At 41.2% G+C, this 19160-nt stretch overlaps 1 protein-coding gene across 1 annotated transcript in view; it reads left to right on the top strand.

Moving 5' to 3' along the window:
* si:dkey-9k7.3 (circularly permutated Ras protein 1) overlaps positions 1 to 19160 on the top strand; it is a 123191-nt gene that overhangs the window by 90496 nt on the left and 13535 nt on the right. Inside the window, exons 12-13 of the mRNA XM_028793788.2 lie at positions 9484 to 9608; positions 10489 to 10573. Coding sequence (XP_028649621.1) covers positions 9484 to 9608; positions 10489 to 10573 — 210 coding nt within the window. The remainder of the gene's footprint in view (positions 1 to 9483; positions 9609 to 10488; positions 10574 to 19160) is intronic.

The following is a 19160-nucleotide window of genomic DNA, read 5'->3' as shown; positions in this document are numbered from 1 at the left end:
ACATTCACCACCATTTTTTATTTCTACTCTCTCTTTTTCAAAGAGGAGAACCAGAGGATGCAGAAGTCAAAGATCAAACCACACCTTCAAAAAGCCAAAAAACAAAACACCAAAACTGTGTTCAAAAAGTTTTTGAAAAGTAGAAAAGAAAGAATCACACTAATATAAGTTATCCTCAAACTCGGAAACTGAAAATGGCTACCAGTGCTGACAGGTCACAACCTCTGAGACCAAACACTAGCAACCAGGAAGTCATGTGTTAACGATGGGCTCAAAAAATGGCAGCACCCATAACTGAACAAAATGGCATCCAAATAGCACAAAATATTTTCAACCAAATTAAATCAATTTTTAATGCAAAAACTACCAAATATTTGGAAATCTCACAGCTCAACCCTAGTAAGGGATAATAAAACAGCAGAAATTTTTTAAGAAAAGGCCATCAAAAATTAAAATCATAATAGCTTTGTTTTTATGGGGACCATGGTTTTGTAGTTAGCAGTGTCCCTATTACTAGTCACTTGGTTTACAACATCATTATACAGTCCATACAAAAGACATAAAGTTTGATGTTAAAATTTTAGATTCTTATCAAAATCTACCCACTCTAGTAAAATCTCAGTTAAGGTAAAGGCCTTCTAGTGTAGTTAGGACCCTTTTGTGACACCTTCTTTAACTTTTTGAAGTACATTTTGGTATCATCTCTAGCTTTTCTTAATGTCTCCTGGTTCTGGTGTGAGTCTGCGCCTTGGTTTGTGTTTGTTCTTATATAGCCCAAAAAATCAGTTATTTAGTTGGTTTTCTTTTGTTGTATTCCTTTTTCATTTTGTCAATAAAATTTGATCACAAAAAAAAGTTTCCTGGTTCTAGCCTAAGCGTTACCCCCTGGCAATTCGTTATGTGTGTTCCTAAATGTTATACCTTCATCTCTCTGTCCTTATCTACTAATACTGGACAAGCCAGCTTCCTCCTTGGATTCAACATGGGAACATTACAAGGTTAGTCATTTAGTCTTGGAGGAATGTGTGATCCAAACCTGAGAAGAAGCTTCTGTTTGTTTTTTAAAAAATGTCTTTGAAACCCTGAGACTGAATACAAACCGAGTGCGGCCACAATGAAGAAATGTGAATTCTTCTACAAAAGGCTTATAAGCACTCTCTGAAATGGTCTCCAAGCTATATCCCTCTATCTAATGTAGATATCTGGACACTGTCTACAAAACGTGGAGCAAATATGATTTTTGGGCCGTCAGGATACCATTGTTAAATGTCAAATGTTCCAAAGGAGCCAGATATGACATGATTGGTGACATATTTGCAAGTGAAACAGCGGCTCCTGTTACAACAAAACTTGCCTGGTGGGGAAAGCGATTCTGCATTGTGAAGTGAACTGTGGATTTGCTTATGTTAGGTCATCATTGGGAAGAGATCATGGGTGGATTATCTAAAAGGGCTTTGTGGAAGGATTTGTCTGGAATTCTGTAGATTTTTTAAATGACCTGTAAGTGATAGCGAGAAAGAGAGAGAGAGAGAGAGAGAGAGAGAGAGAGAGAGAGAGCATGATAGGAAGGAAAGGAATATTTTCCTGATCCATTAAAAACCTTCTCCTGCCGACTACCTCCCTTGTGTTGATGTTGTATTACACAACTTCTAGCTGGATTGTATGTCAGACTTGATGACTGCATTGCTGATCTCGCTGACTATGTCAGATTCTGTAACTAGATTTTGCTCTGTATATCATCTTAGATGACTATGTAATGACTTTCCAGCACTGTATTCACATTTTCAAAGTATCGCCAGCACAGCCATTTTTCTGACAGCCTGACTGCGTACAATCAGTGCTGTATGAACGCTTTCCATGTACAACAAGTTCAGCTGCAATCTTGGCTTTTTTTTCATTCTGTTGTGGTATATAAAACATATTTATTGTATTGTACCATGTGAGCACACATTGATTGTCAGATCTCACATGCATTCAAGCAGGCCATTATGACTTCAGACAAAAATCAGACCTATTTGACTTTGTCGGGGTGAGTCGCAGACTTGTTGCTGGTATGTCAGACAACATGGATTGGCAGTCATGGGAGTGCACTTCAAGTACTGCCGATTGGCAAACTTTATATCAATGAAGTCTATGAATGAAAATCTTTGGAAAGGTTGGACTTTTAGGCAAAGTTCTTTTCTTTATCCTTCTTTACGAAAGCAGAACTGTCTTTTTCGCTGGACACATTCCGTTATAGCAGAAGCCGCTATGTATTGTGAACAGGGGGGCTGAACACACCCCAAGGAGACGGGGTCGCTCCTCCGAAACCCCCTCTTAAACAGTGATTGAATGGGAAACAAATACAGTTTTTTACATCCTCTTTGCCATATCGGCTGCTGGCTTGCTGCTGCTGCTGCCGTGCCGCGTGATCTGCATCTCGCACGGCACTTCAAACATTTAAAAGCCTGTACTGCAGCTGTCCTTTGGTCTCACTGCCTTGTCCCTCTTCTCCCCCAGACATCATCTGCTCCTGTTGGGGCTCCCACTCCCGAGGCGTGCCCCTATGAAGAGGAAGATTTTCTATTCTTTTAATTGAGAGGCGGAGCTGTGCCTTCTGGGTACACACAGACCCCGGTTCACTCCTGAAAGGGAATTATGTTTGTTTGAAGTGTTTGAATAATGTTTCTGTCTCTAGAATATCCTGTGTGCATCTGTGCAACTCTGTGACCCAAGCGTGACAATATATATATATATCACTTGCAGATATGTCACCAGCAATTCCAGTTGTTACTGGTCTATTTTAGAAAATAAATATCAAGCAACTGGCCTCCTGCAAGTCCAAAAACCTCATGTGCTATGTTTCTTGTAGGAAGTGTCCAGCCTACAAAGGTGAAACAGACAGGTGGCGTGAGCACTTCTGAGCCGCTAAGACCAAAGACTGAACAAAATGTATTGTGCTGCAGAACATTTCAAATCCTTTGATCATAACCAAACTGACCTCTTTCTTTTCTTTTTAAAAACACCTTTTAACAAAAAAAACAAAGAAGCTAAACACATTCTCATTTTTGGTTCCCACATTCTTCCAGGACTAAACAACTGTCTGACTTTACAATCTCTTCTCTCATCTCCTCTAATGGCTGCTCTTTGCACCCACTCTTATCTTCGACTCCTTTCATCTTCTGGCTATGCCCCTTCCTTTCCCTCCTACGTATTTAACCTGCTTCTTTTTTTTTCATTCACCTACCTGATGAAGATAACTTCTCCTTTTGTTTTTATAAGCATGAGAATAATCTTTACTGTTTCCCAGTGACAGAGTTATGCATTTAATTAATTACAAGTGGCTTAGAGTATCTGATATCTGTTTGGCATCATTTAAAAGTCTGAAACGAGTCAGAAAGTATTTATCTGAGACTGAGTGCACACCTCTGGGGCAGCAGACAAGCCATCATTACTGCAGAAGAGGATATAGGGGTGGGCCATACTGGTACTGTGCTCCTTCATTACCCTAAAGTGTTGAAATACAGCTGTAAACTGTGCGTTGTTGTGCACTTTAAAAATAAAAACTATAGAAAAAGGTAAAGTTAGACTTGGCTGCCATAAATGATGTGGCTTTGCAGAGTCCTAGTTCTATTCCAGTCACTGTCTGTTCGGAGTTGTCATGTTCTCTCCATGTATGTGGCTCAGTGAGGTGCATGGGTCTAGCAATCCATCCATACAATGGAGGCCTTAATGTCAAAACTCAAAAGCTTATCTCCCACCCCTTGTCACCTCACTACCCCACTAGGCACACACATGTACCCACACTCTATGACCATCATATATGCCAATAATAAATCAGATACAGAGATTAAAGTCAAATGAAAAATTCCAAAGTTCATTAACACTAGAATCCCTGAAGTCTACGAAAAATCTCATAATCCTGGCCCACCAAACAAGTACACTTGTTCTGTTATATTTGTACCTTTTGCGAAAGTGTTTATTTGATATTTGGACTTCAGTCTTCACACATTATACACTTCATGTCTACATTTTGTCAATTATTACTAAAATATTAAAAACATTTCTTTTTAAGGTATGTGTTCAACAGTTCCTGCCTCAGATTTCACCCTAATTTACACAGATTGCTGTAGACACAGAACACACATGAAATGTATGTATTCCAAACGACAATATATTTTTTAACCAATATAACTCCAGGCACCTCACACGCTGATAAGGAGCCTGGGCTTGAGCCCGAGTTGAGCTCTGTCGAGGGGGGGGGAGGGGGTAGCAGGCTGGTTTTTGCTTGTGCTGATCGACATATTTACAAAACAAAAGATGTTGATGGAGAGGTGTGAAGGGATTTAAGATGGGCTGGGATTACAAGTTTATTTGTAGGCTTCAGGGATTCTAGTGTTAATGTACTGAAATAAGTGTAAGAATCTAAATGAAGGGTGAAGCATCACATCTGTAGGAAATCAGCTTCCTTCTGATAGTGCAGTTAATTAACATAAATGTAACATTTTTGATAGGTTTATGGCACTTGGTGGGACAAAGGTAATATGTAATGAAATGTTTTGAGGTCACATATTTGTACCAAATAAAGCAAAAGGCCATATAGTGGGATTCCTTTGTTCGTGCTTGCCATTGTTTATTTCATCTTATCTTGTGTAGTGCTTTTATTGTCTTTCACATTGTCTTGTTCACAGCTGTGTCGGTGGTATCGGATTAAATATTGCTGGGAAGGCTTTTAGAAGCTATGGTATTAGCCGTTTTCTGACGATCCATAATGGCACTCTATTTATTATCAACTGTGGTATTTACAACTTGTTCAAATCACAATTTGGATATTTTTTTGTGTTTTTTTTTTTTGTTAGGTAAAATTTTCAGCAAAACAGTGTCTTTCACTTCACTTTCTTTAATTGTTTTCCTTTCGCGGTATCCCTGGGCTTTTGCTTTAAATGACTGTCCATTTGGCCTTTTCTGTTTTACAACATGGTAACATGATCTCATAAAATTGACCTTGTGTAGACATTAATGCTTTTTGGTTTATAGACGAATCATAAAAAATAATTGCATTTTTAGAGTCTCAACCATACTACTATATATCATATCTCAGTTCATAAACTGAGGGGTTTGCGTGTCCCAATGATCCTAGGAGCTCTGTTGTCTGGGGCTTTATGCTCCTGGTAGGGCCACCCAAGGCAAACTGGTACTAGGTGAGGGATGAGACAAAGAGCGGTTCAAAGAAACCTCCTATGAAGAATAAAAAATTTGGACGGCGTTTTCCCTTGCCCGGACGCGGGTGACCCCCCTCTGGAGCCAGGCCTGGAGGTAGGGCTTGATGGCGTGTGCCTGGTGGCCAGGCCCGCACCCATGGGGCTCTGCCGGGCACAGCCCGAAGAGGTAACATGGGTCCCGTTTCCCATGGGCTCACCACCTATGGGAGGGGCCAAGGAGGTCGGGTGCAGTGTGAGTTGGGTGGTGGCCGAAGGCAGAGACCTTTGGCGGTTCGATCCTCTGCTACAGAAGCTGGCTCTTGGGACATGGAATGTCACCTCTCTAAAGGGGAAGGAACCTGAGTTAGTGCATGAAGTCAAGAGGTTCCAGTTAGATATAGTCGGGCTCACCTTGACGCACAGCTTGGACTCTGGAACCAATCTCCTTGAGAGGGGCTGGACTCTCTACCACTCTGGAGTTGCCCCCGGTGAGAGGCACCGAGCGGGTGTGGGCATACTTATTGCCCCCCAACTTGGAGCCTGTTCATTGGGGTTTACCCCGGTGGACGATAGGGTAGCCTACCTCCACCTTCAGGTGGGGGGACAGGTCCTAACTGTTGTTTGTGCGTATTCGCTGAACAGCAGTCTGGAATACCCACCCTTTTTGGAGTCCCTGGAGGGGGTGCTGGAGGGCACACATTCTGGGGACTCCCTTGTTCTGCTGGCAGACTTCAATGCTCACGTGGGCAATGACAGTGAGACCTGGAAGGGCATGATTGGGAGGAATGACCCCCCAATCTGAACCCGAGTGGTGTTTTGTTATTGGACTTCTGTGCTCATCACGGATTGTCCATAACAGACACCATGTTCAAGCATAGGGGTGTTCATATGTGCACTTGGCACCAGGACACCTTAGGCTTCAGTTCGATGATCGACTCATGGTCATGTCGTCGGACTTGCGGCCAAATGTCTTGGACACTCGGGTGAAGAGAGGGGCGGAGCTGTCAACTGATCACCACCTGGTGGTGAGTAGGCTTCGATGGTGGGGGAAGATGCCGGTCAGGCTTGGTAGGCCCAAATATATTGTGAGGGTCTGCTGGGCAACGTCTGGTAGAGTCCCCTGTCAGAAGTAGCTTCAACTCCCACTTCGACCACGTTCCGAGGGAGGTGGGGGACATTTAGTCCGTGCCTCTATTGTTGAGGTGGCTGACCGGAGCTGTGGCCGTAAGGTGGTCGGTGCCTGTTGTGGTGGCAATCCCTGAACCCGTTGGTGGACACCAGCGGTGAGGGATGCCATCAAGCTGAAGAAGGAGTCCTACCAGGAGTCCTGGTTGCTGAGGCAAAAACTCGGGCATGGGAGGAGTTTGGGGAAGCCATGGAGAACGACTTTCGGATAGCTTCAAGGAGATTCTGGTCTACCATCTGGCATCTCAGGAGGGGGAAGCAGTGCAGTGTCAACACTGTATATGGTGGGGATGATGCGCTGCTGACCTCGACTCAGGACGTTGTGGGTCGGTGGGGGGAGTACTTTGAAGACCTCCTCAATCCCATTAACATGCCTTCCAATGAAGAAGCAAAGCCTGGGGACTTGGAGGTGGGTTCCCCCATCTCTGGGACTGAGGTCACCGGGGTGGTCAAAAAACTACTTGGTGGCAGGGCCCCGGGGATGGATGAGATACGCCTGGAGTTCCTCAAGGCTCTGGATGCTGTAGGACTGTCTTGGTTGACACGCCTCTCCAACATTGCATGGACATCAGGGACAGTGCCTCTGGATTTGCAGATCGGGGTGGTGGTCCCTCTCTTTAAGAAGGGGGACCGGAGGGTGTGTTCTAACTATAGAGGGATCACACTCCTCAGCCTCCCTGGAAAAGTCTATTTGGGGGTCCTAGAGAGGAGGGTCCGTCAGATAGTTGAACCTCGGATTCAGGACGAACAGTGTTAGTTTTCGTCCTGGTCATGGAACAGTGGACCAGCTCTACACCCTTGGCAGGGTCCTGCAGGTTGCACGGGAGTTTGCCCAACCAGTCTACATGTGTTTTGTGGACTGGGAAAAGGCATTCGACCGTGTCCCTCGGGGAATCCTGTGGGGGGTCCCCCTAGAGTATTGGGTACCGGACCCCCTGATAAGGGCTGTTCGGTCCCTGTACAACCGGTGTCAGAGCTTGGTCCACATTGCCTGCAGTAAGTCGAAACTGTTTCCAGTGAGAGTTAGTTGGACTCCGCCAAGGCTGCACTTTGTCACCGATTCTATTAATAACTTTTATGGACAGAATTTCTAGGCGCAGCCAGGGCGTTGAGGGGGTCCGGTTTGATGGGCTCAGGATTGGGTCACTGCTTTTTGCAGATGATATTGTCCTGTTTGCTTCATCAGGCCTTGATCTTCAGCTCTCTCTGGATCAGTTCACAGCCGAGTGTAAAGCGGCTGAGATGGGAATCAGCACCTCCAAATCCGAGACCATGGTCCTCAGCGGGAAAAGGGTGGAGTGCCCTCTCAGGGTTGGGAGCGAGATCCTGCCCCAAGTGAAGGAGTTCAAGTATCTCTGGGTCTTGTTCACGAGTGAGGGAAGAATGGAGCGTGAGATCAACAGGCAGATCGGTGCAGTGTCCTCAGTTATGAGGGCTCTGCATCGGTCTGTCGTGGTGAAAAAGGAGCTGAGCCGTAAGGCAAAGCTCTCAATTTACCAGTCGATCTATGTTCCTGCCCTCACCTATGGTCATGAGCTATGGGTAGTGACCGAAAGAACGAGATTGCGAATACAAGCGGCTGAAATGAGTTTCCTCCGCAGGGTGTAGGGTGTAAGATAGGGTGAGAAGCTCAGTCATCCAGGAGGGGCTCAGAGTAGAGCCGCTGCTCCTCCGCATCGAGAGGAGTCAGATGAGGTGGCTCGGGCATCTGATGAGGTTGCCTCCTGGACGCCTCCCTGGTGAGGTGTTCCTGGCACGTCTAACCGGGAGGAGGCCCCGGGGAAGACCCAGGACACACTGGAGGGACTATGTCTTCCGGCTGGCCTGGGAACACCTCAGGATTCTCCCGGAAGAGCTAGTAGAAGTGGCCGGGGAGAGGGAAGTCTGGGTATCTCTGCTCAAGCTGCTGCCCCCGCAACCCGACCTTGGATAAGCGGAAGAGAATGGATGGATGGATGGATGGATGGATGGATGGATGGATGGATGGATGGATGGATGGATGGAATTCATAAATTGTTTGTAATATAAGGTTACAATATAACCTAAATCACATTACAAAAACTTGTTTAAAACTCGTTTAAAACTATGAAAAAGTACACAAGTTCCATTAATGATATTGAAATGACAGAAAACTTGCACTCAATGCTTGTTAGGTTGGGCTCCAGTTTCCCTGCATTCCTGCTTTGAATATGTAGGTTTAGATCATGGATTGATGGATGGAAAGTTAAAGCACTTTTAATTTTTAGTTTACTTCATCAAAGAGTAATTTTTGTCAGAGTGGTGCGTGTGAAATTTGATAAACGTTTGCTCAGACCACTGCACTGCTCTTTGGATAAGCGGCACGCAGATAAGTGGACAACTGCACGTGAAATTCAAGTGGAAGTGACCTCTCTCAAGCTGAATTTAAAACAGTATTCTGTTATTTAGCTCTTACAGAATGTTTCTCTGTTTAAAGGGTAGGTGATATTAAATTACCGTATCCCTTGAGTATTAATATTAGTTGTTACCTTTAAGAAAACTTGAAGGCAAAGCAATGAAAAAAGCAACCCTTTACTGGAGATTTCTTTTAGTAACATACTGCATCTGTGGGGTGGAGAGGGGCGTGGCCCTCTTAAACTCCGCCTCTGAAAGTGACCTATTAGACTCGTGCTCCAATCGTGCGCTACCCACTCATATTTTTCTTTATACAGCATTTTATTTAGTTTTCATTAAATACTTTTATAACTTATTCCTTTTAATGTGCTTATTTTTACTCACATATGCTAAGGTCCCTTTGCAGGCAGGGTCCCAGAGTGCACACTCATGTAACCCTGATGGTAGACCAGGCCAAAGGTCCAGAGTCTGCTTACTGTCTTACAACAAATGATGCCAGGGTAGCTTCACGCTACACTGAATTAGATAAAGTAGGCTCACGAAATAGTTGAATTCACAAAAAAACTATACTGTGCAGAAAAGATGGATTATTTCCAGTGGTATTCTTTCCATGGAAAAGGGGGGATAGCATTAATAGTTTTTACAAGGTAACATGCCTAAAAAGAATGTAAAAAGGAGCTGTGTGTTGTCCCCTTTGCCCCAGAACTCCTTGCCAAAGCCTGACTCTCTGTTCGGTCTTTTCTAGGTAATCATCTGCACTGATGGACTGGCAAATATTGGCCTGGGATATTTAAATCCCAAAGAAGAGGCACCCAGTGAGACCGCCACTTATTTCTACAAGAGTCTTGCTGAGGAGGCAGTGGCCAAGGGGTAACGTCTTACAGATTTGTTCTGTAAATAATAATCATATTAGGGTTGAGTGGAGGAGGATTTGGTATAAGCAGAATTCAATGATATCTGATTGAATGCTTTTTGATTATAATTACTCTTCCAGGTAAATCTTTTTATTAATTATTTTTAAGAAGACAGAAAGATTAAAGGTCACTTTGTTTAGTTTCTTGTTGTGGCTTTGATTTAACACCAAAAGTACTATTCATCCATCCATTATTAAAACTGCTTAACCCATTTAAAGGACCAAACCTGCAAAGGGTGCTTTCCCATCACATGCATAGAGTACATAACACCCAAACTAATTTAGAGTTTCCAGTTATACCCGCATCTTTGAATATTAAGAGGAATGCTAGAGTACCTGAAGAAACAAAATGAACACAGGCTCACGAGGGAGATGTATTAATGTCATAAAGATCAGTGACCGGCCAGGGATCTGAATCCAGGACAGAGCTGCACCACCCCACTAACTGTACACGTATGGTAAATTATGAAAAAGGTCATTTAATTCGTTGATGCAAGTATAAAAAAACACTGCAAATATGCTCACTACATCCAACATTTCCAAACCTTTCCACGACCAGGGCTTCACTTCTGTTAAGTTTATCCTCATCATGGTGGATCTTCCTCATATCCTTGAACAATTCAGTGCTACTCTGGACTTAAAGTGCATTAAAGCAATTCTGTCTGGGCTAATAGAGAATCACGTTAGAGTGAAATATTCAGAGAATAATACATTGTTTCTTTTTTATGAAGCTTGATATTTTACCCAATTTTCCTAAATTTTAAATCTCAGTATCTGAATATCATTGAATTTCAATATAGTTTGACTGCAATGTCTTTCTGCCTGGCAAACCTGCAGGGTCATCGTCTCCGTCTTGACGTTTGAAGGCACTGACTGCAGATTGTCTGAACTGGGGCAGCTGGCAGACAGGACTGGAGGACGGGTGAGTGCCATTGCTTGTGTTCGTCTGAGAGAGCAGTAATGGAAGGCAATGGGGAAACCCATGCTGCACTGCTGGCCCAAATTCATGACAGGATTACTCGATCTTATTAACTGTGAATGAGATATTATATCACTGACAGCTAGTAAGTACTATTAAACTGCAGGAGTATCCCCTTTAAATCCATTTGGTTTCTCTGTGATGAAAAAGATTCTGCGCTTCTGATCTATAACCAGTACAACACTTGTGGGAGTATGCTTATTTATATAGCACCTTATCCCAAACTCAGGGATACTTTGCAAAGACGAATTAATACATAGGTATGAGAAAAGCCCAGATATTTTAGATGACACAGCACAAATATAGAGTATAAATAACTTAATAATAAATATCAGACATTTACTGTTAGGTCTTAATAAAGGAATGGTGATTTTGGATGAATAGATCAGTTTCCAGACTGGACATGAATGATGAAAGGCTTGTGCAGTTGCAGAAAGATTGAAGAATTGTGTTTCACAGTTTGATTTTTTTTATATACTTTATTAATCCCCATAGGGAAATTGTTTTCTCACATGACCTTTGAGAGTCAGAGTGCAGGGTCAGTCATTGCATAGAACCCCTGGCACAATGTTCAGGTTGCTCAAGGGCCCAACAGAGTAGGAAGCCCTTCTGGCAGTAATGGGATTTGAACTGACAACCTTCCAGATACCAGAGCAGAGCCTTAGCCTCAGAGTCACCAATCTGGACTCCCACAGTAGACAATTTGGTGTGGGGACCAGAGAGAAGATCGGTGTCAGAAGACTTGAGGGAACAAGCTAGTTGAAGAAAAACAAAAAGATATGAAGGAGCAAGGCTATTAAGTGGTTTGAATGTAGGTGTGAGGAGTTGAACGTGAAGGAGTGCAGGAAGCCAGTGTAACTGGAAAAGAACTGGTGCAATGTGTGTGGATGAGTAGACTGTCTGGTGAGTTTTGGATGTATTGCAATTTACAGAGAAATTTGACAGGATGGCCAGTATATAGTGAGTTACAGTAATCCATGAATGTATGAATGTGTCAAAAGCAGCACTAAGATCAATGTGGAGGAAAGCATTGACAAGAGTCAGTAGCGTGCAGGAGGCCATTTACAACTCTAAGGAGAGCAGTTTCTGTACTGTAATTGGTTTGGAAACCCACTAGCTAAGTGTTCTTAGACATATCCACAGATCATTTTTGCCAAAGACATGAAACAAAGAAAAACAGATAATTAACTTATTTTTGGAAAGTGTTTCTTGTGTCCTCTCACTATAAATTGGCCAACCACTCTTTTAGTTATTCCTGTGATCTCTTCAGATGATCACCATTTGCATAGTTTTTCTTTACACCCTTTTCACCTTTTTTCACAATTTAGTTTTCTCGTCCTGCTCCTCCTCCTCTTCCTCCTCTATTAGTTCAGTATGTTTTCTTTTTACATAGTTCAGAGAACACTTGATGAAAGTGCAATATCCAAAACATTGTTTGTTTTTTACTTTCTCGTATACAAAGTGTAGGGAAAGTATTGTAATCTACCAAAAATTCAATGTTGAGATTTTGATGAATCTAGACGTTTTAGACTTCTCTGACTTTCTTGTACACGAAGTATAAGGAAAGTATTAGAATCCTCTAAAACTTCCTTTTCGAGATTTTGGTGAATCTCAACATTTTAGACCATTTTTGGAATTATGTCTGTGTGTGTGTGTATGTAAACACAATAACTTGAGTGCACTTTCATTTCAGTCAACCAAATTTTGGATACAAGTATTAGGTACAAAACGTAGTATCTATCAACTTTTGGGGTATTTCTGCTAACCGGAAGTGGTACTTCACCTGTACACATATTCCGTTTTTTTTTTTTGTCTGATTTTTTAAACTTTACTTTTATAATAATTGTTCAATATATTATTAATTTGATTTGATTTGTTGTTGATGGTTTTTTAATATACATAATATAAAAATATAATCATTGTCTTGCGGTTTACTCCTCAAATATCCATCCCCATTTCTGAGTATATGAGAAAGTCTAGTGGAGACCACTCCCAATTTTTTATTTACAGTATTAAGTGTCATTTCAACCTAACATGGTAGCTTGATATATTCATGGTATATTTTTGAACTGCCAGTTTTCACAAGTTTCACATTTGTGTGTGGTCTTAGCGCTTTCACCCAATTTGTACTTGTGTTTATGTTGACTTTATTTTTTTACTTTAATTTTAAAGTAATGCTGTCCTCAGTGCCACTCCTAGCAAAACTGGGGCCCTAAATGGAATCTTCTTGGTTTGTATGTCAAAGATGCTTGCCTGGTGCTTTCCCACAATTCACCCAATAACTAACTAGTAAGTAGGAGAGTAGCCTGCGTGTTGGTGGGATTCACAAACATATCCTCAATGCAACAACACTCGGAGCACATCACATGCTGGCCTACATTAGCAGCCTTTAACACCATGTAGAGGTCCTGAGGTCTATATGGTAATAAATAATGTGTCAGCTAGGTACTGTAACATCAGAGAATATCTGTTAAACACTCAACATCAAAGCTACTAAACTTAATGCTACTCCATTGTTACTAAACCACTTGCTTTAGTGTAGTAGCATTTGATTTAGCTTACTTACTGGAAGTTGGATTTCTAAATAACACCTGCAACAGATGCATGTCATGTTTTCTTCATGTTTTTGTTTGTTTTTTGTTTTCTGTGATCCTGACTGATGTCTTGAATTCGTATTCTGTGAATTAATGGAAAATTACTATGAATGTCAATGACATTAATTTGACAATTCACCAAATAGCAATAGCACAACAGAGTCAAGCTGCGGACCTTCAGAGCTCCACTCCATTGAGGAGGTTGTGGTTTTACAGCTTATTTCAGTAATGTTATGTGATACACCCCAGGTTATACTATGGCTAAGATTAGTGCTGTGGAAGGAGTTGTCTGACTGATGTCAAGTAAACCAAACAACAGAACTATGCAACCCAATTGTCTCTCCAGTGGAGGCCCTGAATAGAGGAGGTCTGTGGACCTGAAAAGGGTCCCCCCACTTTAGTCCTCTGATCACAGGCCCTATCTGTGTATTGGAAGGGACTTCTCTCAACGCCACCCAAACACACTTTACAAGTTCAACTAATTTAATAGGTTTAGTTGAATAATAGCTACAGTAGCTGAATGACCTGTTCAGGTTCACCCAGTGGGTCAGATGTACTGCATATTTATGAGCACTGCAGTGTTATTTTCATAACCCACGAATATAAGAGTGAAGAAACAATGATAATGCCTATATCAGCATGCCACATTAAAATCTAATGTAATATAAAGTTGAAGTACAGTGGCACTGAGAGGCACAGCTCCTGAGTCCTTGGTTTGAACCCTTGCCCAGGTGTTGCCTGAGTCTATGTGTGTTTGCTCTACGTCCTCTGGTTTTTCTTGCACACCACAAAGATGTACATATTAGACCAGATTTTCTTAAACTGAGGTGTACCGTGAGCCATCAGTCATAATGCCTTGTATCAGCTGAAGCTACTAGAAAAATGAGCGGCAATCAACAAAGAGCCTGAATTTGATGCAACTCTGATTGTATTTCTCAGCACTCTGATCTGAGCTCAGCCAAACCAGAAAGTCGAGGTTCTGCTGGCTGTCATGATAGCTACTAAGCGTCTCTGTTGTGTGACGCATGCAGTGCTGCTCTATGCATTAATATTACTGTAGTTACTTCTTTTATTACCAATATGAGTAAATAACTAAAGTTAGATTTCTTTTACTATTATTAAAGGCAAATGTTTGCTGTTTTTTGTGAAGTCACATTTTTAAAAAGACTTTGTGATAATCTAAGAGCTGAAATTATTATATTCCTATTAAACACACACTGTGACCTTGTGCAATCTTAACAGATACAGATTGAAACAAGAAGTGATGTTAACCTGCAAAGTCCTTCAGCTTTAAAAAAAAAAAGTTTAACTTCTCACTTCAGCAAATCTGTAAAACAACATTTGACAGTTATAATAAAGTAGAAGACCCAAGAAAGAAAATTAAACTTTAGATCAAGAACTGAAAACAACTTCTTTTACAACTTCCAAACCTAACTCACCAAATCAATGAGGCAGAATGGAGAAATTAAGATTGCAGTTTTAACCAACTAAAACTTATCACGATCAATCATTTACAAAATGTCATTAGTTACATTTGAAGACTATTTTCTACAAGTTTTTTTTGTGGATTCTGGATCCATTTAATCTCATTGAACAAATAAAGAAAGATCAGTGCACAAATAAAGAAGATATGCTGAATGAACTTTTCTCATATATTACAGTCATATGAAAAATTTTGGGGACCCCTCTCAGCCTGCATAATAATTGACTCTACTTTCAACAAAAAAGATAACAGTGGTATGTCTTTCATTTCCTAGGAACACCTAAGCACTGGGGTGTTTTCCAAACAAAGATTTTTAGTGAAGCAGTATTTAGTTGTATGAAATTAAATCAAATGTGAAAAACTGGCTGTGCAAAAATGTGGGTCCCCTTGTAATTTTGCTGATTTGAATGCATGTAACTGCTCAATACTGATAACTTGCAACACCAAATTGGTTGGATTAGCTCGCTAAGCCTTGAATTTCATAGACTGGTGTGTCCAATCATGAGATAAGGTATTTAAGGTGGTCAATTGAAAGTTGTGCTTCCCTTTGACTCTCCTCTGAAGAGTGACAGCATGGGATCCTCAAAGCAACTCTCAAAAGATCTGAAAACAAAGATTGTTCAGTCTCATGGTTTAGGGGAAGGCTACAAAAAGCTATCTCAGAGGTTTAAACTGTCAGTTTCAACTGTAAGGAATGTAATCAGGAAATGGAAGGCCACAGGCACAGTTGCTGTTAAACCCAGCAGGTGTGACAGGTCAAGAAAAATACAGGAGCGGCATATGCACAGGATTGTGAGAATGGTTACAGATAACCCACAGATCACCTCCAAAGACCTGCAACAACATCTTGCTGAAGATGGCGTATCTGTACATCGTTCTACAATTCAGTGCAATTTGCACAAAGAACACCTGTATGGCAGGGTGATGAGAAAGAAGCCCTTTCTGCACTCACGCCACAAACAGAGTCACTTGTTATATGCAAATGTTCATTTAGACAAGCCAGATTCATTTTGGAACAAAGTGCTTTGGACTGATGAGACAAAAATTTAGTTATTTGGTCATAACAAAAAACACTTTGCATGGTAGAAGAAGAACACCGCATTCCAAGAAAAACACCTGCTACCTACTGTCAAATTTGGTGGAGGTTCCATCATGCTGTGGGGCTGTGTGGCTAGTTCAGGGACTGGGGCCCTTGTTAAAGTCGAGGGTTAGATGAATTCAACCCAATATCAATAAATTCTTCAGGGTAATGTTCAGGCATCAATCACAAAGTTGAAGTTACGCAGGGGTTGGATACTCCAACAAGATAATGACCCAAAACACAGTTTGAAATCTACAAAGGCATTCATGCAGAGGGAGAAGTACAATGTTCTGGAATGGCTGTCGCAGTCCTCTCGATGAATATCATCGAAAATCTATGGGATGAATTGTAGCAGGCTGTCCATGCTCGGCAGCCATCAAATTGAACTGAACTGGAGAGATTTTGTATGGAAGAATGGTCAAAAATACCTCCATCCAGAATCCAGACACTCATCAAAGGCTATAGGAGGCGTCTAGAGGCTGTTATATTTGCAAAAGGAGGCTCAACTAAATATTGATGTAATATCTCTGTTGGGGTGCCCAAATTTATGCACCTGTCTTTTGTTATGATGCATATTGCATATTTTCTGTTAATCTAATAAACTTAATGTCACTTCTGAAATACTACTGTTTCCATAAGGCATGTCATATATTAAAAGGAAGTTGCTACTTTGAAAGCTCAGCCAATGATAAACAAAAATCCAAAGAATTAAGAGGGGTTCCCAAATTTTTTCATATGACTGTATATATTGTAAACAAGAAAAGAGAACAATTATAAAGGTTTGAGGAGTCCACCCAATATATTGTTGCTACCAACACAATATGGTCATGAGTTATCATAAAAGACTGAGTCATTAAGACTGATCTGATGAGTGGTGGGTTCATTCTTATACTGTATCTTCTTGGCCGGAAGAGGCAGGATAAGAAAGGAAGTGAGGTCAGTAGAGGGGTCAGCGGTCTTCCCTTTTGAAGATCTGTGGAAAAGGGAGAATATTTTCCTGATCAAGACATTTTTTCGCTTAACTATTTTTGTAATTTTCTTTTTTGTTCCATTTTCATAGGGGTTCTGTAGATCAAAATCCTAAACAGTTTAAGAAACGCCTAATTAGACTAATGGTGACTCTAAATGGTTTTGTACACAAGTGCCCCATTTTACCGGTCTTTTTTGTTCTTTCCAGTTAATGTGGCTGTGTGGCCAGTTTAGAGGACTTTTAAAATCAATATTCTGAGTTCAGTTCCAACTCACTGTGTGACACATAACATTGCTGTTCTCCATATGTCAAAAAAAAAACCAAACATATGTATTGTAAAAGATAGCCTGGCCACAGACAGACACAACTCCAGATGTCTACAATGCACGCTTTATTCTGCGACACAACACACAACACAATGACAGCACACAAACCCCACACTAACTCAGTCCTTATTCCTTCAGCCGCCTCTACTCCTCTCTCACAAGCTTCGTCCTCTTCCACCCATTTCTGGCTCCTCGAAGGGAGTGAGGCGGCCCCTTTTATCATGCCCCGGATGTGCTCTAGGTGCTCGGTGATGGTCTTACGGCAGCACTTCCTGGTGTGGCGGAAGTGCTGCCCTTGCACCCAGAAGGACTCCGGGTGTACACAGTTCCTGGGTCAGCAGCACTTCCTGGTGTGGTGTGAAGTACTGTCCTCCAGGGCTCTGGGACCATCCAGGCGCCCCCTGGTGGTGGCCATGGGTCCCCACAGGGTTGAGCTCCCCAGCTGCATTTCCGTGGCCCTGATGGAATCCAGGGGGGCTGCCCTCTTGCACCCAGGGAAAAACAGTGCCCCTCCCATGGTCTAACCCTCTTCCAGGCATCCCAGCAGGACAAGATACCTGTTCGTCAGCCACAATATATATATATATAGTATATACTTGATTGTACTTTGGATCTATACTTGTAAAATTCTTAGAAATGTTATAAATGGCCCAGAAAATTCAAATTTTTTTGTTTGCCCTCAGTGCTGCTAGGATGGGCACTTACACTCCACAATTCTGAATTGGATAATCAACTTTGAAAATAGTTAGACATTACAGTATATATAAAGATATCTGTGTATGTGTTTGTGTGAGAGGGTGACAACTCAAATACTACTTAAGGTACTGTATTGAAATTTTGTGAAGATATCTGTGAAGTGTCTGGACAGAGGAATCAAACCGTATAGATGCAGGAATGACAGGTTGCAAAAGGTAATCAACTGAATTTAACTGGTTTAATCAACTGAAAACGTCCAACAAATGTCCTCTTGGTGCTAGGTTCCTTGCCCTTGCAAACAAAAAATGATTCAGCTTCAGCCGCAGAATTTGGGGTCTATTACAGGATCTCCGTCCGGTTGTTCCAGGCAGTAGGGCTTCTTATAACTGGTGAATCTGAAGTGGCAGAGCGAAGTGCCCTAACTGAGTGGTTTCTCAGCACTGCAGGGAGAGAAGGAGAAGAGAATGTTAGTGATAGCGTCTACTCTCATCCCTGTTATTACGTAACTTGATCGAGCCCAGGAGGAGATACTGCGATGCTCATGCATGAGAAATAAATTTGTTATCATGTCAATATCCTGTACAAGTAAGCAAAAAATCATTAATGAATAGTAAAGTGGTAATCTCGGAGGTTTTCATGGGTGCTACAATATATTCTTAAATTTAAAACTCAAGAACCTATTATACATCTCTGGAATTTAAATCTCGCATTTGTCTATAAGATTAACTATGAAAAATCTCCATAATCTGAGGTAATTGTGATAAATGGACAAGCTGTTACACAAAATGTTTTTACTCCCTGGCTACCCATCACACTGACTGACATTCCTTTATTGTTTAAAGAGCTTAAATTAAACGCGGGTCAAAATTTCAAAATGATCATCATAGACTTCACAAATCCATTCTTTTCTCTTACGGCTTGCTTCAGAAAGAAAAATAAGAATAATTTATACATTTTATTTCTAAATGAACAAATAATGAATACAGTATGCAAAGAATTTTAGTATTTTTTTATTTGAGAAATGAATGCATTATTAATTACAAAATTTGCTACCTCTTCATAATTTATTTCCACATAGCTGGCAGAAATATTACATTTTCAATTTTATCATGTCAGGGTCATTTTTTCTCTTATTTTATAATAAATTGAAGGAAGCTTTAGACATGACAGTGCATTTTTAATTATACTTTATTTTAAGAAAGCCTTAATTTACTTTTATCTCTGCTTTATCTGTTGGCAAAATGTAAAGTTACACACACAGCAGTATGTTCTCTCCTTCCTTATTAATGTTCAACTTATAACAAACACATTTAAATCAACAATTAAAGTTTAGTGTTTTTTTTACTTACTCAATCATACACTTTTGTTAGTAGTTAGAAT

This window comes from Erpetoichthys calabaricus, chromosome 2 (assembly GCF_900747795.2).
Source record: "Erpetoichthys calabaricus chromosome 2, fErpCal1.3, whole genome shotgun sequence".
NCBI lineage: Eukaryota > Metazoa > Chordata > Cladistia > Polypteriformes > Polypteridae > Erpetoichthys > Erpetoichthys calabaricus.
Note: the sequence above shows the minus strand (reverse complement) of the source record. Positions and strands in the feature narration are given on the sequence as shown.